This window comes from Kogia breviceps, chromosome 8, assembly GCF_026419965.1.
Source record: "Kogia breviceps isolate mKogBre1 chromosome 8, mKogBre1 haplotype 1, whole genome shotgun sequence".
In the NCBI taxonomy this organism is placed as follows: domain Eukaryota; kingdom Metazoa; phylum Chordata; class Mammalia; order Artiodactyla; family Physeteridae; genus Kogia; species Kogia breviceps.
In genome coordinates, this window is record NC_081317.1 from 6,855,621 (window position 1) to 6,878,750 (window position 23,130).

Below are 23,130 nucleotides of genomic sequence, written 5' to 3' on the forward strand. Positions count from 1 at the left end.
TGTATTTTGTTCATGGTAATTTCTTAAAACTGTATAAATAACTGAAGTCTAGCATGAAGGTTCCTTCTTCCAGAGGTTTGTTTGCTTCTGCCACACGTCTGGGATGAGGTCACCCTAACTAAATGTCCAGGTTGTGTGGGCCGCGGTGGGGAACCCAAACCCAGCCTTCGAGCTCATGCGAGGATGGGATTATTTCTGATTCGCCTGAGGGTGAAGCTGTTATGCATCTCGGGTTAATGAATTAAAGAAGGCTTAGAACCCCCACCTTGGACCCCTGAAATGACTTGTTCTTTTCACTCCTACAAGGCATCCAAAACCCAGGTCAGTCGGTTTGCAGTTATTTCTCCCAAAGCACGATACTCACCTGTCCGCACGCTAAAGAAGCACTGAATTCAACAAGGAGCGGAGGTGTTTATCCTGGCAGAGGCTTAGGAAGGACATGCTGGTTGTCCCCAGTCTTCAAGGGCTGTCACATGAAGGAGAAGCTAGGCTTACTGAGAGCAGAGCCAGCCAGTGCCACAGGGGGAGGTAGACTGGGACTGAAAAAACCTCAATGGAAGGGAGCTGTCCTCAGACCCCAGTGGGATATGTCACAGAGGCCACTCCAACCCTGGCTTTGGGGGCTGGAGGGGACTAGGTGTCTCGGAGACGCGCACGCCCTTCCGGTCTGAACCTGCCCCTGCCCCTCGGGTCGTGTGTGCACACAGCCACGTCCCCCACCTCCTCCCATCAGCGCAGTCAACATGGTCCAGCTGCCAGAGTTCAAGATTTTATTTTAAAACAATAGTAAACAATTTTCATTGATTTTTCTTAAGTCAAACCACCTCACACTTGGCTTATCTCAGGCAAAAAGTAAAAAATAAAAATGAGAGGGAAAGGAAAATGTGGGGACTGACCAACCTTCCCCAGAAACAGGCCCCTGGTCCTGGCATCTGGAATGGCTTTGGACACTGTCTTTAACAAATGAGAAAAGAAAGCACCAAAATATTGTGCTTCAGCAGCAGATTAGGAACCTCCACAAAGAAAAGGCGGCCCGGGGAGGGAGGGGGGTCGGGCCCTGAACACAGGTCCCGAGCAGCCTGGTTCAGTTCTAGAAGCTTCCGAGTCCGGACGCATCTCCTCTCCACAGCTCCATTTCAAAGCGGCTTCAAGACTGGGAGGAGTCGTCCTCCGAGCCGGGCAGTGGGGAATCCGTGAGCCACACCCCGGACGCAGGCTTGGGGTGACCCAAGCAGGTTCCCAGCCTCTCGGAGGGGGGTCGGGAAGGACAAGGAATGCTCAGAGCACACAGAGGGGAGGGAAGGGTGGGGACAGCAGGCACCGCTGCCCCACTCCTCTCACCAGCTCCTGTTTCCTCTGCATTTTGTTCGGGCGGAGATGAAGACGAACCACTAGCGGACAGCAGGACAGGGAAGAGCTGTAAACAGCTTGGCTTTGCTCAACCGCATGTGCACGCTCTTTCATCAGAAAGGGACCGCTGTCTTGGGGACGGGGAACCAGAGAAAGCCCTTGCGGCGCAGGGTCGATGCGGGTAGGACGCAGCGATGGCAGCGCAGACGCCTGCTCTCTCTGGGCCCGGCCCCCACACGGGAAACACTGACCGAGGTTCTGGAATGGCGCTGGCGGCGTGGGGGGCGTGGGGGTGCTCCCTCCTCCTGGGCCCCCAGGCCGTCTCTCGGGCCCAGGGCCCAGGGCCTGGGAAGCTGACCTGGGCTCCTCGGTACACAGGGCAGCCCCCGCGGAGCTGGCTCTTCCAGTCTCTCTCCAAAATCCCATCTGCCTTTGACAAAACCAAAAAATAAATAGTGTGCATTTTTCACGCCACCTAGATTTCCTGGCCCTGTGGCCAGAGGTTCAAGCCCTCCTTCTCTGCCCCACGCCCCAGTGCCCACGCCAGGGGCACTTTCCGCCCAACTGGGGGCTGGCAGCAGCACTGCGAGGGTCTCTGGCTGTGAGGCCCCCCGGCAACAGGCCCTCCAGGGTCCTGGCTGAGGGGCTGCCTCAGCCCTTTGGTCCACCGTGTTCATTAAAATTAAAATAAGAAAAAAAAAAGGCTCCACTCGGTGACTTGGGTCTGTAGAGGTCCCTGCTTCGTCCCTCTGTCTTCATTCCGTCCACCCTGCGAGGCATCGTGCAGGCCAGATCTGGAGGCTGGAGCCAGCCACACTCCCCGGTCACTGCAGTTTTGTCCCCAGCTTGCGCTGTCTGTTCCTGCAAAGTGGGGGTGGGGATCAGAGGAGGGGACTCCTGACGTCCAGTGACTCGCCCCTCAGCTGTCTCCTTCCTCCCCACAATCCCATCAGAATGAGTGAGTGCCCACTCCCAGTAGCCCCCGTGGTTGGCTCAAGCTGGGCCAATCAGAGCTCCTGGCCCGGGACCTGGGACCTGGGGCCTAGAGAGGGTCAGTGTCTCTGCTGGGCCTGTATCACAGGTGCTCAGCTCTGGAGTCCAAGTGCAGCCAGGAGGCCGGGGCAGGGGCGGGGGCCAGGATGGGAGAACAGAGGCAAGAGGGACCTGGCTGGATTCCAGTAATCGTGGGCAGCTCCCGCTTACAGATAAGCCAGCCTAAGTGGGGTTCTGTTACCATCAACCGAAACAGACAAGACGGTAGCGAGTTCTCCATTTGGGACGTACATAAGCGAAGGTTAAGAGCACTGCTGATAGAAGTCACCGAGTGGATCTGAGTACCTGACCTGGGGGTGTGGCGATAGCTGCGACGGGCTCAGGAGCCTGAGGGAAGCAGGGGCAGCCCCGTCCCCTGGACCCCGCTGAAATTCAGAAACCTAACTGTCCCCACAGGTCCCGTGCGATGCAGCCCCAGCCTCGTGCCGCGGCCAGCCACCTCTTCCCCGGGCTCCAGCCACACCTGCCGCTGTCTGTCTGGTGGGCTCCCCAAGCTTCCTGTTCTCCGAAGCTTTGCACGAGCTGTTCCCTATGCTGAGAGCACTCTCCCTGCCAAACCCCAACTTGGACAGTCCGCTTTCTCTCTGCTCAGACCTGTCACAGAGGCCAGCCAGCCCAACCACACACCCTCACAGCACGCTGCTGTCGCGAGCTCTCAAGCCCGAGGCCCTTGTCGCACAGGTAGGAGCCTCATTCCCCGTGTTCCCCCTGCAGGCCACCGCCGTCTCACTCTGGGCCTATCCCCAGCCCACGGCCTGGCACAGAGCAGGTGCGCATGAAAGTTTGGGTACATCAAGGCGGGTGGCGGTCAGCCGGGAGGGGTGGGGCTGGGGGGCGGGGCTGCTCTGGGAGCCAGGTGGAGGGCCTGGGCCAGCTGGGGCCTTCCGCCAATAACAGGATGGGCTGCCCTAACCCCTCAAATGCCCTTTCCTCAGGATCCAGGGCTTTACCCTTAAGTTCGTTAGGATAATTTGGACCATGATGCCGTAGACACATTTTCCAGCTACTGTGACCCCGCCCTGTGGTTCCTCTAACCGGGAACCCAGGGCTCCTCAGGAAACCCCCCAGGCTTGTGCTGGAGCCCAACCTCGCCTCAGCTCCCCTCTGAAGCTGGGAAGGAGCCAGGCCTTCCCGACCCCAGCTGGCACCCCACCCAGGATTTGGGGTGCCTGGAGAGCTGAGTCAGAACAAGGCTCCAAAGCCAGCTTTGCCCTGACAGGCTGTGTAATCACGGGTGCCCCTAACTCACCACACCCCAGTTTGCCCCTCCAGAGGAAACGAGGGGGGTCGACACACAGGCCCCCAGAGAATTCTGGCTGCCCAGCTCTCCGGTTCCAGGCCACAGAGGTTAGAAGCATGGCTCTGGGCCCAACAGCCTAGGTTCCCAGCCCAGCTCCCACACCCGTGATCTGCAAAACCTTGGTCAAGTGATTCCTCTCCTCCCCTCTCTGACCCTCAGTTTTCTTATCTGTAAAGTGGGGTCCAGGGGAGGATTCACTGAGGCAGTACAAGAAAAGTGCTCAGGCGAGTGCCCGGCTCTCAGGGAGCCTTCCGAAACTAGGGGCGGTGCTGACTGAGGGCTGTGCCCCACTGAGCCAGGACCCAGTGACTGCTATCCCTTTGACTCACCTGGCTTCTGCCCGGGTTACCGTGTACTCAAACCAGAGTACGTTGGGAATGAGGCTCGTGTCTCGGATTAGGAAGAACTCAGAGATAGGCCTGGAGAGACAGACACCCGGAAATCCAGGACCATATCAGGACACGAGTCTGTCACCAAGCCAGACTCTCCCACCAGTGCCTTGGGCCGGCGATGCACCCTCTCCCCACCACTTTGCCTGGCCTGTGCAAGACCCAGATGTGTCACCTGTGTAACACTCAGGCAGGTCCACTGCCCCAAGGAACACACAGCCCAGAAGGACACATGCTGCTTTCCAAGTCCCTGAGAGGCCAGGCAAGGACAGAGGCTGGCACCTTGGCTTCTGGGCTGAGAAAACCCCTGGGGGAGATGGAAGCCAGGCGACTGGGGCCTGCAGCCCTATGCCCACCAGAGGCCTGGACACTAGGGCCCTCTCAGGGAGACTGAGGCTGGGGTCAGGACGCCTGGGTCCTCCCACCGACGGCCCCTTCGCAGGAGGGGGTACGGGCCATAGTGCCTGGGAAGGTGGGGGGCGCGGGGGACAGCAGCAGGGGCAGGAGGCAGTTACCAGGCTGCTATCCTAGGGAACAGGGGGGTGAGGACCTCCTGGGTGAAGACGAACCAGGCGATGGCCATCAGGCCTCCAGCGATGCCCCCATAGAGTACCTGGCTCCAGGTGTGGTACAGCAGGTAGACCCTGGGCCAAGGACAGAGGGAAGTTCATGAGAGCCAGCCAGAGACAGTCCTGCACAGCCTCCCCGCACGCCTGAGTGCCAGCTTCCCTGGACCTCTGCACACACACGGGAGACATACACCAAAGGGACAGACCCCTGTGGCCACACGGACTCAGAGCTGCTTCTAGAAGGAGGCAAAGGGGTTGGACCCCGACAGCTGCTCCCCTGACTCTAGAAGTGAAGGGATGGCTCAGCTAGGATTTGCCTCCCTTCTGTCCAGCCCTTGAACTTGGAGTTTGTCTGCAAGGGGCTCCTCCAGGACGTTTGGGAACAGGTGGCTAACCCTAGAACCTTCGGCCCAACCAAGAGGAGAGAGCAAGGACTGTGTTGGAAGCGGCAGCTGGAGCCCTGGCCGTTTAAAATGAGAGGCCTGGAGCTTCCCTGGTGGCGCAGTGGTTAAGAATTCGCCAATGCAGGGGACACAGGTTCGAGCCCTGGTCCGGGAAGATCCCACATGCCGCGGAGCAACTAAGCCCGTGCGCCACAACTACTGAGGCCGCGTGCCTAGAGCCGGTGCTCTGCGACAAGAGAAGCCACCGCAAGGAGAAGCCCGCGCACCACAACGAAGAGTAGCTCCCGCTCGCCGCAACTTGAGAAAGCCCGCGTGCAGCAATGAAGACCCAATGCAGCCAAAAATTTAAAAATAAAAATAAAATAAAATAAAATAAGAGGCCTGGGACCCCCTTCGCAACCCTGCCCTACAGGCTCTGGGACTCGGGTCCACAGCGAGGCGCAATAGGGACCAAGAATCCAGCTAGACCCCAGTGGGCAGGGCGTGGGGCAGGGGCTCTCCCCTCCCTCTGTACCTGCTATAGGAGACTAGAAACGCCACGGTGAGGAGACCCAGGGAGAGTACATGCCTCCACAGCAAGTCCAGGAACCTGGCGTTGTTGGTTTGGTGCATTCTGGGAAAACAAGCCTGTTAGGTGGCCTCAGCCCACAGCCTGGGGCCCAGGCCTCCCACAGAGCCCCGGCCCCAGCCACATGCTTCCTGGGCACCTTCTGCCTTGGCTGCAGCTCCTCCCACCCCCAGTAGAGGCCAAGCCCCAAATGGCACCCAAAGGGTTTGCAGCAAGTCCCTGGCAGAGGCCAGCCTGGGCCAGTTCAGGGCCACCCCAGCCAGGGCAGAAGCTCACCTTAAATACAGAAAAAGGAAGGAATAGACGGAGAAGAACCACATAAACTGGGAATGGCTGGAGGGCATCCCGTACTTGGTGCCCACTGCCGTGTGGGGACCTGGTGGAGACAGAGAACAGAGCATGATGGGAGGATACAGGCGTCCCAGTAATGCCCTAACCTGGGGGACCCACAGAGCCCCAAGGCCTGGGCCCTACCTCCACAGGGCCGTGGCTCCTGGATGACGTGTTTGATCAGCCAGTTGACCCCCTCGTTCAGTGCCAAGCCCCCAAGGAACGAGATCTGCTGGGAAGACGTGTGGTCAGCGGGGCCTCTGTGCGCTTGCTGGCCGCCGCCGAGCCCCCAGGCCGCGGCCTCGCACTGAACCTCCAGCCCAGTGGACAACCCGGAACCAGTCAGGAGGCTCCACACACCCCGAGAAAGGTGGAAGCGGGGGAGGGAAGGCAAAGCCCCTGGGAAGGAATGGCGAGGCCCCCCCTCCCTGGGGCGGGAGCGACTCACTCACCGTGTGCAGCTCCCGCTTGAATATGATGAGGGTCACAAAACCCACGAGGACAAATATGGGGCTGAGGCTGAGGCAGGCAAGGAGGTGGCCAGAGAGATCACCTGGGCAAGGCAGGGAGAACAGGATGAGGCGAGGACAGAGCGCAGCCACCGAAGGGGGCCTGGCCCCCAGCAAGCCAAGCGGGGCTCGGTCAGAGAGGTGGTCCCAGCGGGCCCGGAGCGCGGGGCCGGGCGGCTGGGGGTGCCCCAGCATACCAGCTCACCACACCACCTCGGGCGTGGGCGCAGCGCGTTTACTAAGCACTCAGGTTCGCAGATCGTGAGTTGAAAGCAGGTGCCTCCACTCTCCCTGTTCTACAGATGAAGACGCAGAGTCCCACAGGGGCTGCGTGATTTGTCCAAAGTCACACGGCCAGAAAGAGGTAGGATCTGACTAAAATCCAAGTCTCTAGCCTGGTCCAGGTACTATACCCACTATCCCACCAAAGCAGGAATTTGAACCTGGCTTGGTGTGACCCCAGAGGCTGGGCCCTGTCCCAGGAGGCAGCCTGGCGGGCACATGGATGCCTCTGGAACGCTGTGCTCTGCGGAGACCGAGCCAGCCAAGCCCTGGGCCTCCAGGAGAACCTGGTAGTCTCTGAACACCACACAGACTTGGGTCTACGCTGCGGACTCTGACACGGACCAAGGCTGGGGGTGGGGAGGAGGCTACATCGCCCACTATGGCCACCTGTTGCAGTAACAGCTTCTCCCTGCCTCTCTACTGGCAAAAAAATGGCTACCTATTGACTACCTGCTTTTTACCCCCTAATAGGTCTCGGCAGGAGGATCCTGAAGCCAACAGACAAGAGCCACTTTCCTGCTTGCCCAAGGGCAAGGCTGACACCAAGTCCAAAGGCCACCCTCACCACTTGAGACAGGGCAGCGATGTAGCAGCTCGGGGGTCAGAGAGTGTGGTTGAGTTCCCGTGCCAGCACTTGCTGGCTACGCGACCTCAGGCAAGGACTTCACCTTCCTGAGCCTCAGCTCTCTCACCCATGAAACAGGGATATCAGTAGCCACATCCTACAGCCATGGGAGCTCTGATGTGACCGGGCCTGTGAGACGCCCAGCTCGGTCCCTGGCACCCAGGACACGTCCATGTTTGGGGAACTCAGCGTGGGAAATGGCCCCACCACCAGCCTGGCCTCACACAGGCAGCAGGAAGGTACCCACCCAGGGCCGAGCCCAGATTCCAGGCTGAAGGCATGGGCACACACCTGGCCTCCCCCACACCTACCCAGGGTAGGGCTGGCTCTGAACTGGCCTGGGAGAACAGGCCAGCAACATAGGTCCAAGTGCTAGTACTGCCATAGGCCCCCTGGATGACACTGGGTGAGGCCCGTCCTTTTTCTGGGGTTCTGTCTCCTCATCCACACAGTGGCCTGGCCCCCTCCAACCCTGAGATTCTGGGTCTCTGAGCTGTCCAGCTGATGCCCAGGACGCTGGGTCATCAGGAGAACAGGAAATGGCTGGTGCCCCCAAACCCTTGGCCATCTCCATGGCCTGTCTCACAGCAAGCACTACCTTTGGGCCTTCCTGCAGATGCTGGCAGCGACTCTGGCCTCACCACTCTCTGATCTAAGCCCCCTGGTGGCTCTCTCAGCCCTTAGGATAAGTCCCACCTCAATCCAGCTCATCAAGCCCTGCAGTCCTGGCCCTGCTTCCCTCCCACCTTCTGCTCCAGTTCCAGGAACCAAATTCTAGTTCCCTGAACGCACCATGCTCTGTCCTACTTCTGGACCTTTGCACACAGTTTCCCCAACCTGGGATGCTGTCTGGGTTAACTCAACATAAATTAAGTACCCACCACAGTGGGAAAAAAAAAAAAAAATCACACCCCTGCCATTGCAGAGCTCTCAGAATCTGTAACCAGGGCGTCGTTCATGACACCACTCATTAGTGGAGCTATCCGGCCTGCATCTGTCTCTCCCTCTAGAAAGTAGGTGCCATGAGTGCAGGGATGGGGTCTCTACACCCCACTCAATCCCCCAAGCCCAGCACAGTGCCTGGCACTTAACTGGGCTCTAAAATGATGTTAAATGAATGGAGAATGGATGAAGGAAGCAGGGTCACTGTGATGAGAGGCGCGAAGGAGAAGTGCAGGGGGTCACAGAAGAGTTAGCAGGGGGACTAGACCTTGAGAGAGGCCCCCAGGTCCAGCCAGGTCTCTCCTCCAATCACCCACAGTCCCTGCAAAGGACTCATCACAGGCTGAGTCACATCTGCCAGGCTCCTTACCTTCGCCGGGAGTACCCAGAGAAGTACGCCCAGGCCAGGGAGGGGAAATCATAAGGTGCTGAGGACTTAATCAGGTCCCTTCCCCACTCCAGGCCTTGGTTTCCATCCTGTAAAGTGGGTTTTTTTTTTTCCCCACAGTCCGGGAGTTCAGGGACATATTGGTTTGTTCACCGTTCAAAATGCAGAGCGAGCCCGGGGCCTGGCATTCAGGAGGTGCTCAGTGGATACCAGCTGAATGAATGCTGGGTGAATGGCGGGGAGGCAGGCAGACAGTAGGGCCCAACAGCTGCAGGGCCGCCCCACCCCCAGTATAACCCAGAACACCTAGGATCAAAGTTTCCTGGCATCCAGTCCTGGGGCCCTCAGCAGGGCCAGGTTCTCATGTCTCTGCATGAGTAGGCCCTTCCTGGGGCAACCAGGGCTCAATGAGGGGGCCCCCAGCCTCACCCGACACCCAACCATCCTACACATAGATGGTAGTGCGGGCTTGAGAGGGTCCTGGGAAGGTGGGATCACGTTAACTGCAGTTATTTCTTGAATGTTTCCTGTATGCCAGGCACTGCACTCAGCATTTCTCACATCTCCTATTTCTGATTCTCGCATCACCACTGGAAGGGAGGCACTGTGATTAGTTCCACTTTAGAGAGGCACAGAGAGGTGAAGTCACTTGCACAAGGCCTCGGTCTGAACTCTGACCCCAAGGCCCAAGCTCTGCACCACTCTACTAAACCACCTCCAGAACGGTCACTAAAGGACCTCACAGATGGAAAATGCTGAGCTTCTGGAGCTGTGTCTGATGGGAAGCTCCAGAAGTCAACATCCCAGAGGCTACCTGACCCTTCATCGGGTCCCCTGAGTTGTAGAGCAGTGCCCTACCCAGGGCATGGCATCAGAAGTACTCAAACAACGAAGAGCTGCCCGGCCTCGATTTGCACACTCCCAGCAATGGGGAGCTCTTTCTTCCAGGCAACCCAAAAGCACTGTTTGAAGGAAAAAGGCACTCCCTACACGCCAAGGAGAGAGTTCAGCCTCTCCGGCTCCGCGAAGGGCGGGGAAGAAGGGCCCAGGTCCAGGCCAGTGATCCGTTCCCGCCTCACGCAGACCACCGCCCCATTACAGCCCACCGGCGCCCCGGGACCCAGTGGAGCAACCCGGCCGCGCAGCCGCAGAGTGCGCGAGCGAGCGGCTCACAATTTCGCCCAGCTCATCGCCACACCACTGCGCCTGCGCGGCGCGCGCGCCGGCCGAACCCTCCGTGGCTCACTATTTGACAGTTCCCACCCCGGACCCCCGGCGCCCCCTCTGCGGGCTTGCGCCAGCCGGAGCGCCCGGCACTGATAGGCCGGCCCCGGGAAGGCGTCCTCGGAGCCGGGGTTGTCTTTTACCTGCAGGATATTCGACGTGGGTGAGGGTCACCGGCCGCCATGAAGCGGGGAGCGAGCACTGTCCGTCCGCTGCCATCTTACCCGGAGACCGGGCTTCGCCGAGCAGCCAATGGGGAGCCAGGGGGGCGGTGGTCCTGGCCTATCACGCAGGGGGAGGTGCCTCACACCCAATCGGAGGCCGATACAGGTAGCGGCGCAGCCATTCACCGTGCAGGCCGTGGGGCAGGCCCGAGCGGCGAATCAGGAAGCAGGGCCCCTAGGAGCCTGCGAGCCGGCCAAGACGGCGCCCAATCCGGGACAAGCGCAGGTAGGTGGCTAACCAATCAGAGAAAGGGAAGGTTTCAGCACACAACAGAGAGCAGAACAGCCAATCAGAAGGTGAGGCCGGCTCCCGGTGTGGGCAGGGCGGGCCAATCACCCGCTAGCTTGGGGGGCGTGTTGAACTTTGGTGGGAGCTTTGGTTTGGTGGGGACGTGCGCCGAGTGAAGCCTTCCTCGGTACTCGGAGCCAGCCCGGGGTCGGCTGGACTTGAGCGCCCGTCAGAGCGCATGCTCGAAGCGGGGAGGCAACCTCGGCACTATGGAGTCTGAACTCACCTACTTTTAGTTATGAGTAAACTGAGGCCAGAGACCCAGCGGGGACTTATTTTCCTTTGCCCTTTACTGACTGGCAACAGAGCAAGTCACACAAAACTGACAACCTTTCCATTAAAGGTGGCGGGTGGGATGGGGGAAGGAACTCCCGGGTCGCCGCGCACAGTCGGCCCCCTAAATGCTTTATGGAAGCTTAACTGATGTCGAGTGGAAGCGTAATTGAAATTAAAAGACTCCGTCCCTCATTTCATTCAATTAACACAGATTTATTGATTCAATCCCATTTATGCTGCTTAATGAGGCATCTTGGGAGCATTTTAAACAAGAGGCCGGTTTTCCACCTATACCTCAGTTTTCCCAAGACATTCCTCTCATTGTCCTACAGGCCTTGCATAAATAGCCATACCTTACCACCCACCTCTCCCTCTCCCACCCTCACTGTCTCTCCGGCTAGATTGCAGTGCTTACAGTCCAGGTAAAGTGCCCGGCTCCTCCTGTCGTTGAGCCTTTTCACATGCTGTTCCAGTCTGTCTCAGGTGTGTGTCCTCACTTAGAGGTTTCCATGGCCAGGAGAGGGGCCTCCACTGGGCTCCCACAGTTGCATCCCAGTTGCATCCCCTCTCCTACCCCGGCACTGACCACACGGGACTGTAATTGGCTCCTTGTCTGTCTCTCACAGTAAACAATGGTTCTCTGAATTCATGCAGTGCGAAGATCAGCTTGTAGAAAATGGGCCCTGGATTGATCCAGGAGATCTTGGGTTGCAGCCTTGGAGTCTACATTCTTATGTCCCCTGGGGCTCTGATATAAGTGGTTGCAGCCACAACTGGAGAAGACCTGGGCAGCATGAAGACAGGTCCTGTTATGTATTGGAGACTGGCCCAGGCCGATGCTAGAACAAGTGCCTGATAAATAGCCTAAGTGTTTATGAGGAGAAGTGAGAACACAGCGGAGAATTCCGCTGACTCTGAGCCAGCCAGGCAGCTGGAGTCAGTACCATGGGTGGGGCTGAAAGGACTGGGGGGATGATGGTGACTCAGAACCCACCAGTGAGCCAGGAGGGCCCCCAGGACCCCTCAACTGTACTCAGCTTCCCACCCGGCCCAGCCTGGGCTTGTGTTGGTCAGCTGGCCCCATTTCACTGTCACCTGCCCTCAGCTACCTCAGGCACTGCCATTATTAGCCGCTGAGAGGCAGGAGGTGTGAGGAGTGGGCTGTGAGTTTCCCAGAATAGTTCCCTAGGACAGGGCCACCGTCCCATCTGGCTGCATGGTCCCTCCCTGGTTAGATGGCATTTCATGGATGAGCAGTTAGGCTTGAAAAACCAAGTCCCTGAAACCCAGGCCTATCTGACTACAGGATCCTCTCACCTCAGGGAGAGTGTTCTGGAGGAAGTGTCAGGGTGAGGAACTATAAAATGTGAGGGAGTTAGCTGGGGTAGGCTTTTCCTGGCAGAGGGAACAGCATAGGATGAAATGGGCAAGAGGGAGGGAGAGGTGAGGTGCTGGGGGAGAGGGGCCTGGCCTCCCAAAACTTGGAGGGCCACTCTTGGTGACTAGAGGGAATCTTGAAAGGTGACTTTGTCATTTGGTTCCGTTGTGCCTTTGAAAAAAATTAAAATATAACACTCATACAGAAAAATCCAGAAATCGAATGTGTATAGCTTGATGAAGTGTCACAAACTAAGCACACCTGTGTTAGCAGCCCCCAGATCGAGAACCAGAGCCCCAGGAGCTCCTGACACCCCCTCTCATCACCCCAGGGTGACCACCATCCCATCTGCTAGCACCATACATTAGGTTAGTCTGATCGTGTACTTTCTATAAGCCGAATGCTACAGTACGTACTTTTGGGGCGTGGCTCCTTTCCCGGCATTGTGTTTGTGAGATCCACGCTGCGGCCTCTAGTTGTAATTCATCTACTCTCCCTGTGTAGTGTTCCACGGTGTGAACACACCGTGTTTATCGGTTTCTTTTCCATTCGACTCGACTCTCTTTTTTTGGCCGCACCACACAGCCTGTGGGATCTTCCCCGACCAGGGATCAAACCCATGACCCCTGCATTGGGAGCACGGAGTCTTAACCACTGTGCCACCAGGGAAGTCCTTCCATTCAACTCTCGCTGGACTTTAGGGTGTTTCCAGGTCTGGGGTGTTAGGAACGGTGCTGCTAGGAACAGCCTTGTGCAGATCTTTGGTGGACAAATGCATGCTTTTCCGATGGCGACGTGCCTAGGAGCCAGTGTGGGGTCCCATGAGATGGCAGAGACGACAGGACAGACCTGCCGTGTGGATGAGGAGCTGGGCGGTGCAGGCATGAATGCTGTGAGGGGAACCATGGGAAGCTGCAGGAGCCACCTGCCTCCTCCCTGAGCTGAGGGGTGGACCAGTGATGCCCCTGGTATCTCTCTGAGCATCCTGGGAGGTGCTCCATCCTTAGTCACTTGTCTTATCTCCACTACAGTCTGGGAGGCACTTCCTAGCGCACCCACTCTATAGCTGAGGACAGTAAGGCTCTGAGCGTCCCACCGTTCGCCAAGTCAACTGGCTAGTGTGCGACAGAGCCACGATTTGCATCCAGCTCTGCCTGATGGGCAGGCCCAGGTTCTGAACCACCCTGCATCGCATCAGCCAAACTGCACGCTGCCTCCTCCTACTGCCCAGAGGGGTCCTCAGACAGGCCGCAGCTGTCCCGGGCAGGGCTGGCCTTCCACTTTGGCCTCTCCTCTGGAAGGGAGTTCACAGACAGTGCGGGCCCCGGATTAGGGGCACAATGTCTTACTCCGTGCACCACCCCCCAGCTCCCCTGGCAAGCGCTCAAAGCCCCTAGGAAAGAACTCTTCCCCTCTCTCGGCCTGTTTCCCCGAAATGTGTCAGCTGCCGCCCTCTAGATTAGAGGTTCGTTTGTGCACTTCCGGGACTGTTTGAGCTCTTAGGCGGTGCCAGACCACGTCTGGGCATCAAGGATGAAGGGAGAAGGATGGAGAGGAGCAAGGGTGCTGCCATCGAGAAACTGTCTCCCATGGAGGATGTGGGACTCCTGGATCCTAAAGATGCCAGTAAGAAAGACAAATGGTCTCAAAGTGGAAGTGACAGTTTTGGCTTCAAAACCTCTGAGAGGGGCTTCCCTGGTGGCGCAGTGGCTGAGAGTCCGCCTGCCGATGCAGGGGACGCGGGTTCGTGCCCCGGTCCGGGAAGATCCCACGTGCCGCGGAGCGGCTGGGCCCGTGAGCCATGGCCGCTGAGCCTGCGCCTCCGGAGCCTGTGCTCCGCAATGGGAGAGGCCGCGACAGAGGCCCGCGTACCGCAAAAAAAAACAAAAACAAAACCAAAACACCTCTGAGAGGAGCCATTCACTGTCTGTGTCTTAGAATAGAGGCTTCTAGAAGTCGGGGCCTAGCGTTCCAAACACCGTGGAGCCAAGTCCTCGAGACACATTGTCTGGCTCAGTCTTCCAAGCCACAAGCTCCCCTGGTCTGTGGCATGTGCTGATTTCCATGGTGTAAACACCCTCTCCTGCGGCCACTTGCCAGCCACCATCGTGATGGTACGGAACAAGGAGTTGGGAAGAGATGCACGGTCCGCTCTCGCTAGCAGATGGGATGCAAGCCGGCTCCAGAGCCTCCACCGCTGCCTGTGCAGCACCTGGCGCGGTGCTTGGCACACAGGAAATACTTGGTGGACAGATGATCCTTCTTCACCTGTCCTGTCCCATTTGCGTACACGCCCTGGGAGCCATTTATATTGTAATCAAAACCACTGTTTACTGAGCACTTGATGTGAACCACAAATTGGGCCAAAGACAACACTACGAGACTACGAGATCTTACCCTCCACACCCCCCTCAGGCTGCACGAGAATCAGTCTCACAGGCGATGCAGCAGAAGCCCTGCGGGTTCAGGAGATATGGGTGTCCACGCTGGGGCTGCTGTGTATTCGCTGTATGCGCTGGGGTGGTCATCCTCCACTCTCAGTTTCCCCTTTCATCAACAAGGGGGCTGGCGTCTGTTACCTACTGCTGTGTCACAAGCCAGTGCCTTAAGACCATCACCGTTTTATTGTTCAAGATCTGCAACTTGGGGCTTCCCTGGTGGCGCAGTGGTTGAGAATCCGCCTGCCGACGCAGGAGACACGGGTTCGTGCCCTGGTCCGGGAAGATCCCACATGCCGCGGAGCAACTAAGCCCGTGAGCCATGGCCACTAGGCCTGCGCGTCCGGAGCCTGTGCTCCGCAACGGGAGAGGCCACAACAGTGAGAGGCCCGCATACCGCAAAAAAAAAAAAAAAAAGATCTGCAACTTGGCTGGCTCAATTCTGCTGGGTCACTCATGCAGCTGGTGACTCGACTGGGCCTGTGTGGTCCAAGGGACCTCCCTCAAATCTGACACTTAGCTGGGGCTGCTGGCCCGGGTGCCACGTTCTCCTTCATGTGGCCTCCAGCAGAAGAGCCAAGGTTTTCATGGCCGCAAATAGTCTCCAAGAGGGCAAGCCCCAAGGCACCAGAGCTCACCGAGACTCTGCTTTGCATCACGTCAATCTTGTTCCACTGGCCAAAGCAGGTCACATGGCCAACGTCAGAGCTGATATGGGAGAGGCCTATACAAGGACATGGATTCCAAGAGGCACGATTCGTGGGGGCCGTGACTGTAACAGTCCGCTGGCCGCCACAGAAATAAGTGGGCCAGGATTCCCCTGAGGGCCTTCCCAGACCCGGTGTCTGGTATTCTGCGCTTCCTGGGACTCGTTAGGCTAGAAAGGAAGTTCTCGAAGACTGATTCAGGGCGTGGTGGGGGGGATGGCTAAAGGAGCCAGGAGCCAGCTCAAAGGGGCTCCCACTGGGAAAATCTGTGCCCATTTGAACATCAGAAAAATGACTGTAACTGACTGTAAATATCAAATAAATAATAACCCACGAGTCCACAGTGGTATTCAAAAAAGAAGAGGTAAAACTCTGTGGAATGCTATTCAGCAACAGAGAAATAAAATACTGATACATGCCATAAAAGGGATGAATCTCAAAAACTTTATTCTAGGTAAAGAAGCCAAGCACAAAAGATCACATGTTGTATGACTCCATTTACAGGAAATGTCTGGAAAAGGCAAGTCGTGAGAGAAAGTAAATTGGTGGCGGCCTGGGGGCTGAGGGATTCACTGCACTTGAGCACAAGGGGTCTTCCGGGGTGATGGAAATACTCTAAAACAGCGGTCCCCAACCCTTGGGCGATGGACCGGTAGCAGTCCGCGATCTGTTAGGAACCGGGCTGCACAGCAGGAGGTGAACAGTGGGCGAGTGAGTGATGCTTCGTCTGTATTTACAGCTGCTCCCCATCGCTCACATTACCGCCTGAGCTCCGCCTCCTGTCAGATCAGTGGCAGAATTCGATTCTCATAGGAGCACGAACCCTACTGTGAACTGCGCATGCCACGGATCTAGGTTGCGCGCTCCTTATGAGAATCTAATGCCTGATGATCTGAGGTGGAGCTGAGACGGTGATGCTAGCGCTGGGGAGTGGCTGCAAATACACATTAGCAGAGAGGTTTGCCTGCACAGAGACTGTAATAAATCAGTTGCTTGCAGACTCACATCAAAACCCTATCAGTGGGCTTCCCTGGTGGCGCAGTGGTTTAAGAATCCGCCAGACAATGCAGGGGACACGGGTTCGAGCCCTGGTCCGGGAAGATCCCACGTGCCGCAGAGCATCTAAGCCCGTGCGCCACAACTACTGAGCCTGCGCTCCAGAGCCCGCAAGCCACACTACGGAAGCCCGCGCGCCTAGAGCCCGTGCTCCGCAACAAGAGACGCCACCGCAATGAGAAGCCCGCGCACCGCAATGAAGAGTAGCCCCTGCTCGCTGCAACTAGAGAAACTTTTCTATACATTTAAAATTTTCAAAAGCACAGAAAATTTTTAAACGTACAGTGCTCCCTGCTTATCCAGTTTTGCTTTCTGAGACTACACTTACCCTCAGTCAACCATGGTCCGAAAATATTACATGGAAAATTCCAGAAATAAACAATTCATAAATTTTAAATTGAGCACTGTTTCGAGTAGCATGACGAAGTCTCGTGCCATCTCGAGCCATCCTGCTCTGTCCCCTGGGATGCGAATCATCCCAGCGTACCCATGCTGTATACACTACCTGCCCTTTAGTCACTGAATAGCCATCCGGGTTATCAGAATAACTATCACAGTATCACAGTGCTTGTGTGTGAGCAATCCTTACTTTACTAAACGGTCACCCAGCACAAGAGTCGCGATGCTGGCAATCCAGATATGACAAAGAGAAGCTGTCAAGTGCTCCCTTTAAGTGAAAGTTTTCACCTTAGTTGGGAAAGGAAAAAAGTCGTGTACTGAGGTTGCTGAGATCTACAGTAAGAACAAATCTTTTATCCATGAAAATTATGAAGACGGAAAAAGAAATTTGTGCTAGTTTTGCTGTTGCACCTCAAGCTGCAAAAGTTACAGCCAGTGTGCGGTAAGCGATTAGTTGAGATGGAAAAGGCATTAAATTTGTACAATATTTTGAGACAGACCACATTCACGTAACTATTATTACAGTATATTGTTATAATTGTTCTATTATTCTCGTCATTAATCCCTTAACTGTGCCTGATTTATATAAATTAAACTTTAGGAATTCCCTGGCGGTCCAGTGGTTAGGACTCCGTGCTTTCACTGCCGAGGGTGTGGCTTCAGTCCCTGGTTGGGGGAACTGAGATTCCGCAAGCCACGCAGCGTGGCCAAAAAATAAATAAATAAATAAACTTTATCATAGGTATGTATATATAGGAAAAAACGTAGAATATATAGGGTTCAGTACTATCCATGGTTTCAGGCCTCCACTGGGGGTTGTGGAATGTATCCCCCGCCCATAGAGGAGACTACCGCACCTTTCAAATAAACTTTGTGATGTCTGACGGCCCATGAAAACTTCTGAACACCTGGCAAGCTCAGATCTGCTCCATTCCTGCTCCAGCCCTCCCCGCTGGCTCTTACTCACTCAGCCATTTACAGTGACTGAAAGGCTGAGTCTGCACCCCTGCCGGGTCCCCTGCCTGTATCTTAAGAGTTGTGGACAAGGAGGCCCCTGAGCTCAGCGACCTGACCTCAATGCTGCCGAGCAGGATCCACTGCCAGGCTGCCCCACCCACATCTACGCCCTTAAGCGCTGCAGCGGGCACCCTCCCCACCTTCACCCGAGGGACACTGTGGCCCTGCCAGGCTGCCTGCCGAGCGGCCTAGAGCTCCCACCAGGCTGCCTTCCACCTTTGCCCTCCTGGAGCCTCCCCCAAACTGCACCCCGAAGAGCAGGCCCCCAGGAAGCAACAGCCACACGTGCACGGCAGCGTGGAAGGAAATCATTAAATCATTTATTTGCCTCGGAGTCAATGTGCACACGCCCTACCGTACAAAAGTGGGAAAAGCTGCAACAAATCAAGTGCCAGAGGCAGTGCGTGGACGTGTAAACAAAGACAAAATGAAAATGCCACTTCTGAGTGACTCGGGAGCAAATCAGAGCAGCCGGGGCCCAGGCCCAAGATTACATTCACAGCGAGGAAGTGCAAATGAACGGAATGTCAGGATGGAGGGGCTGCCCAGGTCCTTCCCGCCCAGGAGGCTGCTCCGTCCAGGGCATCGACTCCAGAGAAGTGGGTTTGGAGCCAGAAGCACAGTTAGTGCACAGCGCTCCTACGGCCTGGGGGGCAGGAGGGACCACGTGGGGGAGGGACTGGGCTCAGAGATTGTGGGCCCTCTCCCATCCCCCCTCCTTCCCGCCCCCAAGGGCCAGACCACCCCCCGCCCCGGACCCCTTTGCCATTCAGGGGAGGGTGCCCCCCGCCCCGTCTGAGCCAGTCCCAACTCCAGAGTGTGGAGACTCTTGTAGGCCTCTCCACCTGGAAAGGGGCAGCCCTCAAAATAAAGTGTTAAGGCAATAAATAAAACAGCCCACCTCAGGTGAAAACACTGTAAGAGAAGTGAGTCTACAAATAACGGCCAGCCTTCCTCTGCAGGACCAGTGGGGAGGCGGGCTCTGCCCCGCTACACCGCTTGAGGGCATTTGTCATCAAGTTGAAGGCAAAGTGCCAGGCAAGTTCCTTGTCCTGATGCTGGTCCAGCCGCCTACATCCTCTAACCTCCCCTGATGTGGCCCCTGGGGCCCCTCATTCAGAGGCCCTGCTCCTGGTGACCCTGGTCAGAGCCTCCAGCTCAGTGCCTAGCACCAGCCAGGGGGTTCCAGGCTCACAGGGGCGAGGGGACCAGCCCCACCTCCTCCGTCTTTGGTGGTGGCAGAGGCAGGTGGGAGGAGAAATGACAGCCTTTGGCAGGGCCAGGGTATGTCAGAGGACGGTGTCCCGGTTGGTTCGGTGCTTGGGTTTGTTCAAGGGCCTGGTCCCCACCCTGACGTGAGCGCAGGGACACGGCCCGCCAAGGTGCCCCCCGGCCACACTCAGCGGCTCCCACCCTCTGTCTCTGGAGCAGCACATTCTCTCGGGTGGCAGCGGGCCGTCAGGACTGGCCAGGCAGATGCCTGGATCTTAGACTGTCCAGCCCAGGATCCACCACGGCAGCGCCCGGCCACCCCCTCTTTCATCCACACCCCCCCAGCCCCACTCAGCAGCCCTGGGGTGGCAGGAGGTTTTGGGCACCCACCCCCAGGGCATCCCATCTCTGCCGTCCTGGTTCTCCTCACAACGCCTCAGGCCCTGCTGGCCACTGGTCCAGCCTCTGCTTTCCCACGAAGAGCTGAGGCGGGCCCCTCGGGGCTCCACGCCGCTCCGAGGAAGTTTATCCCCTGGGCCTCGGGGATTCCCGGGTGATGGAGGTTGGGGTGGGGGCGAGGTCAGGGGCGAGCACGCTTGGCCACCATGGCCCGGGCTCTGCCACTGCTGACGGCCAGACACCCAGGCCTCCAATGCCAACCCTAAGGCCTTCTCTCTGCCATCAGCCACGTGACTGAGGACCGGCCAGCCACCCCTCCCGGTCCACCCCCACCACTACTGCAGCACCTCTGGGGGCCCGTTCTCTCGGGGCAGCACACCGTTCAGGCCAATGCTGTTGGCCACCGGCGCCCCCAGGTAGCCGAGCAGGATCTCGCTGCGGCGCCGGGACAGCTGGAGGATGTCGTCCGCCAGCGCCGGCACCGACGTGTAGCGTACGTTGTCCAGGTCGAACATGTCCCTCAGGTACTGCACGATCTGGTGCTGGGGGAGAGGGCAGGCGTTGGGCCTGGGCCGGGGCCCCTGCTCCCCCGCGCTGAGGTCCTCCGGGCCACCCAAAGCCTCTTCCTTCACCACTGGAGCCCTGACCCAGCACCTTCTGTCCTCGGCTCCTGCCCTCCCGGGGCTTCCTCGGGACCCACCCGGGCCAGGCTCCCAGTGGAGGCAGCAGCACAAGCTCTCAGACACTGAGCTCCCTGTTTACCTTAAAGAAAGCACAGACTTCAGAGAGCTGAGGCTTGGGTCCGAGGAAGCCGAAGGCTAGGACGGGGCTAACGTGCTCCGATACGGAGTAGAAATGGGAGATGAAGCCATCAGGCACCTGTGGAGGGTGGCAAGGCTGAGGGCCGGGACCCAGGCAGGGTGAGGCAGCCAGGCCCTGGGGTCGTATTAAGAGCCGGGGCTTCAGAGGGAGGCCCGGCTCATTACTGTCCTTGCTAGGTGATGCCGGGCGAGGGACTGGGGCTTTTTGGTTTTTTCGGCCACACCACGCGGCTTGCAGGACCTTAGTTCCCCGACTAGGGATTGAACCCAGGCCCCGGCAGTGAAAGTGCCGAGTCCTAACCACTGGACCACCAGGGAATTCCCATGACCGGGGCTTTCCAAGCCCTGGTTTTCACCTCTGCAGAATAGGGGCAAGCTCGGGGCTGTGGTGAGGGCTGCACGAGGGGCCCGGGGTGCGCTCAGCACAGGAAGTGCCCAGAGCCTGTGGCAGAGGCAGCTGGTATCAGCCGGGCAGCAGAGCCTGGCTGGCAGAGGGGAACAATGGATCGCAGCAGCCCAGACAGTGCAGCCAGTCGCCGTCTGGGAGAGCAGATAATGCAGCCCGATGGGCGGGAGGGAGGCTCTGCGTGCTCCTGGGAGCATCCTGCCCCGCCCAGGCGCCTCCACCAAGCCAACCACCACTGCTCTACACGTGCCCTTCCTCCCGCTGAAGACACCCTTTCCCCACTTTTGATTCCTTTGACATTTCACAATGGCCTGCTCTGTGCTGGGCCCTGGGTGGGAAGATGAGACAGATCTACGTGTGCCTTTGAGGCCCTCCTGGTCAAGGGAGCAGTAATGGCAGGACAGGTGGCCGGTGCTGTGACAAAGGCCAAAAGGTGCAGCAGGGCCTGGGGGCTCAGTAAGACCTCCCTGCACGAGCCCCATTCCTCTGCCTGCCCCACACGTCCCGCCCCTAGACCAGGGTCCAGCACACATCAAATGGAGGGTCAGCTGAGCTGGGCACCACACCCAAGGCCCCCACGTGGCACTCCCCGGGGGCCCTGGCAGCTCACTCACCATCAGCAGCCTCCTCTTGGCTTTCAGGACAGACCAGCAAGCAGTGGCCAGGGCCTAAATCAAAGATGGGAACCCCCGGGGGGTCAGACTAACAGGCCGGGCCGGCGGCCGCTAGCCACCCCCAGTCCGGGACCGGGCCCTCACCCCCACCCCAAGCAGGGAGACGGGGACGGCTGTCCGAGCTCTGTCGTCTCCCTGCCCTCAATTAGGGAGTCAGGCGCACCTACATCTGAATCCTGACTCTAACCCTTACTGGGCGGCTCCCTGGACTAGCCACCAGTCTTCTCTGGGCCTCAGATTCCTCCTCTGTAAAATGGCCATGACTCAGCAGCCCCACCTCACTCAGTGATTGCGGGGATCCATGGTTACTGCCTAGAAAAGACCAGCCCCACCCCTCTCCAGACCACCCCCATGGCACACAGCACGGCCGCCCTGCAAGGGCCCTGTGCTCAATGCTCTCCTGCTGTACCTCTTTTTCCGTTTTTAATCCCGTATTTTTTTTTTTTTTTTTTTTTTTTTTTTGCGGTATGCGGGCCTCATTGTTGTGGCCTCTCCGTTGTGGATGCACAGGCTCAGCGGCCATGGCTCACGAGCCCAGCCGCTCCGCGGCATGTGGGATCCTCCAGGACCGGGACACGAACCCGTGTCCCCTGCGTCGGCAGGCGGACTCTCAACCACTGCGCCACCAGGGAAGCCCATTTCCCCCCCGTATTTTAACTTATGTAATGCATTCAAATGGAACAGAATGAATGGCGGCCCAGAAATGAGTAGACTGCCTGGGTGAAACCACAGTACACAAGGGAAGTGCGCGTTCCTCCGCGCTACACTGGTCAGAGGAGAGCAAGGGGGTCCTGTGGGAAGTTCTCCAGGGCAGGGGACTGGTGTGCCCAGCAGCCCTGGATCACAGCGGCGGGCAGCATCCCAGTGGCACCACTGCTCCCTGATGGGTGGGGAGCCAGCCTTGGGCGCCCAAAGCCAGGGACGGAGGGATGTGGGATCCAGGCGCCCGCGTGGGGTCACGTGAGTGCGTGCGTGCCTGGGAGTGGGGCGGCCACCCACCGTCTCCTTGAAGCTGTCCGAGAGCCAGCGGTTCCTCAGGACGGCGAGCACCGAGGACGGGGGGTTTTCCAGGTCCTCGAAGGCGTCCATGAGGATGAAGTCCAGCACGATGTCGAAGAAGCTCATGCACACCACCTGCAGGGGGCAGCAGTGCTCTGAGGGCAGAGCAGGCGGGGTGTGTAGGGGCTGGGCGGGAACACGGGGCGGTGTGAGGAGGGGCCTGGGGCAGGCAGGGCAGGAAGGGGGGCTTCTAGCGGCCACGGAGCCATCTCAGAGCCTCGGAATCAAGGCAGAGCTCCTACAGGCACCTCCACCCGGTTCAAGGATCTCAGGTGCGGGGGACCCCAGGGCACCGAGGCTCAGCACGAACAACGCACCCCTCGGCCCTCCAGCTCCAGCCGCGTGGTGGCCCAGGTCTCCGGCCGCAGGGCGTAGCTCAGCATCTCCTCGTAGCTCTCCAGGAAGCCTTTGGGGCTCTGGGGGGGAGAAGCAGAGCCTGTTTTGGCCGTGGGAGAGGCCCCAGGACACAGCTGGACTAGACCCACAGGGGCAAGCTGGCCTGTGCATGAGGGGCACACCAAGGCTGGGCCAAGGCCAATCCCTGAGTAGCAGTCATGGAGAGAATGGGGCAGGAAGTGTGCTGTGCCCGCCTCCACACACATCCGCAGCGCGCAGGGCAGGTCCCGGAGGGACGCAACACCAGGGGCGCCCAGCAATGTCTCACACCAGCTCATTACTGAGCACCAACCGCCTTCCAGAAGATGTGCACAGGCCACAGAAGGCGCTCACTTTGCTTTTTTTTTTTTTTTTTTTTTTTTTTTTTTTTTTTTTTTGCCGTACGTGGGCCTCTCTCTGTTGTGGCCTCTCCCGTTGCGGAGCGCAGGCTCCGGACGCGCAGG

General features: G+C 58.2%; 2 protein-coding genes, 1 long non-coding RNA gene and 1 other non-coding gene across 9 annotated transcripts in view; 1 reads left to right on the top strand and 3 right to left on the bottom strand.

The window, feature by feature from the left end:
- Positions 1–748: 748 nt before the first annotated feature.
- DOLPP1 (dolichyldiphosphatase 1) lies at positions 749–10,185 on the bottom strand. 2 transcript variants are annotated; one of them, XM_059072025.2, is made up of 8 exons: positions 10,080–10,183; positions 6,416–6,516; positions 6,108–6,192; positions 5,910–6,009; positions 5,580–5,678; positions 4,608–4,736; positions 4,033–4,122; positions 749–2,211 (listed from the first exon to the last, which is right to left on the bottom strand). In XM_059072025.2, exons 1-8 carry the CDS (start codon positions 10,153–10,155, stop codon positions 2,175–2,177), a joined length of 717 nt encoding a protein of 238 aa, XP_058928008.1. In that variant the 5' UTR covers positions 10,156–10,183; the 3' UTR covers positions 749–2,174. The 2 variants fall into 2 exon arrangements, with proteins under 2 accessions (XP_058928008.1, XP_066896655.1); XM_067040554.1 differs by lacking the exon at positions 4,033–4,122 and having other exon boundaries at positions 757–2,211; positions 10,080–10,185.
- On the top strand, positions 2,797–8,409 carry LOC136794710 (uncharacterized). Its single transcript, XR_010841839.1, has 3 exons — positions 2,797–2,883; positions 2,996–3,084; positions 7,229–8,409. It is a non-coding gene; the product is annotated as an uncharacterized lncRNA (long non-coding RNA).
- A 7,833-nt stretch (positions 10,186–18,018) lies between the features above and the next one.
- Positions 18,019–23,130, bottom strand: part of MIGA2 (mitoguardin 2) — a 28,089-nt gene continuing 22,977 nt past the window's right edge. For 4 of the 5 annotated variants that reach the window (XM_067040556.1, XM_067040558.1, XM_067040555.1 and 1 more), the window contains 5 exons: positions 22,609–22,707; positions 22,232–22,366; positions 21,173–21,226; positions 20,094–20,210; positions 18,019–19,873 (listed from right to left, as the gene is read on the bottom strand). In XM_067040556.1, coding sequence (XP_066896657.1) covers positions 19,667–19,873; positions 20,094–20,210; positions 21,173–21,226; positions 22,232–22,366; positions 22,609–22,707 — 612 coding nt within the window. In that variant the 3' untranslated portion in view covers positions 18,019–19,666. The remainder of the gene's footprint in view (positions 19,874–20,093; positions 20,211–21,172; positions 21,227–22,231; positions 22,367–22,608; positions 22,708–23,130) is intronic. The other variant, XM_067040557.1, reaches the window with a different exon arrangement.
- TRNAE-UUC (transfer RNA glutamic acid (anticodon UUC)) lies at positions 20,399–20,470 on the bottom strand. Its single transcript has one exon. It is a non-coding gene; the product is annotated as a tRNA-Glu (tRNA).

What these genes read in the sequence shown, in the direction of transcription:
- DOLPP1 (XM_059072025.2), bottom strand. Translation starts at nt 10,155, where the DNA reads ATGGCAGCGGACGGACAGTGCTCGCTCCCCGCTTCATGGCGGCCGGTG. An exon ending in TTTCTAGTCTCCTATAGCAG is followed by an intron (nt 4,737 to 5,579) that starts GTACAGAGGGAG and finishes TCCTTGGCCCAG; the next exon opens with GGTCTACCTGCTGTACCACA. An exon ending in GTAACCCGGGCAGAAGCCAG is followed by an intron (nt 2,212 to 4,032) that starts GTGAGTCAAAGG and finishes CCCACTTTGCAG; the next exon opens with GAACAGACAGCGCAAGCTGG.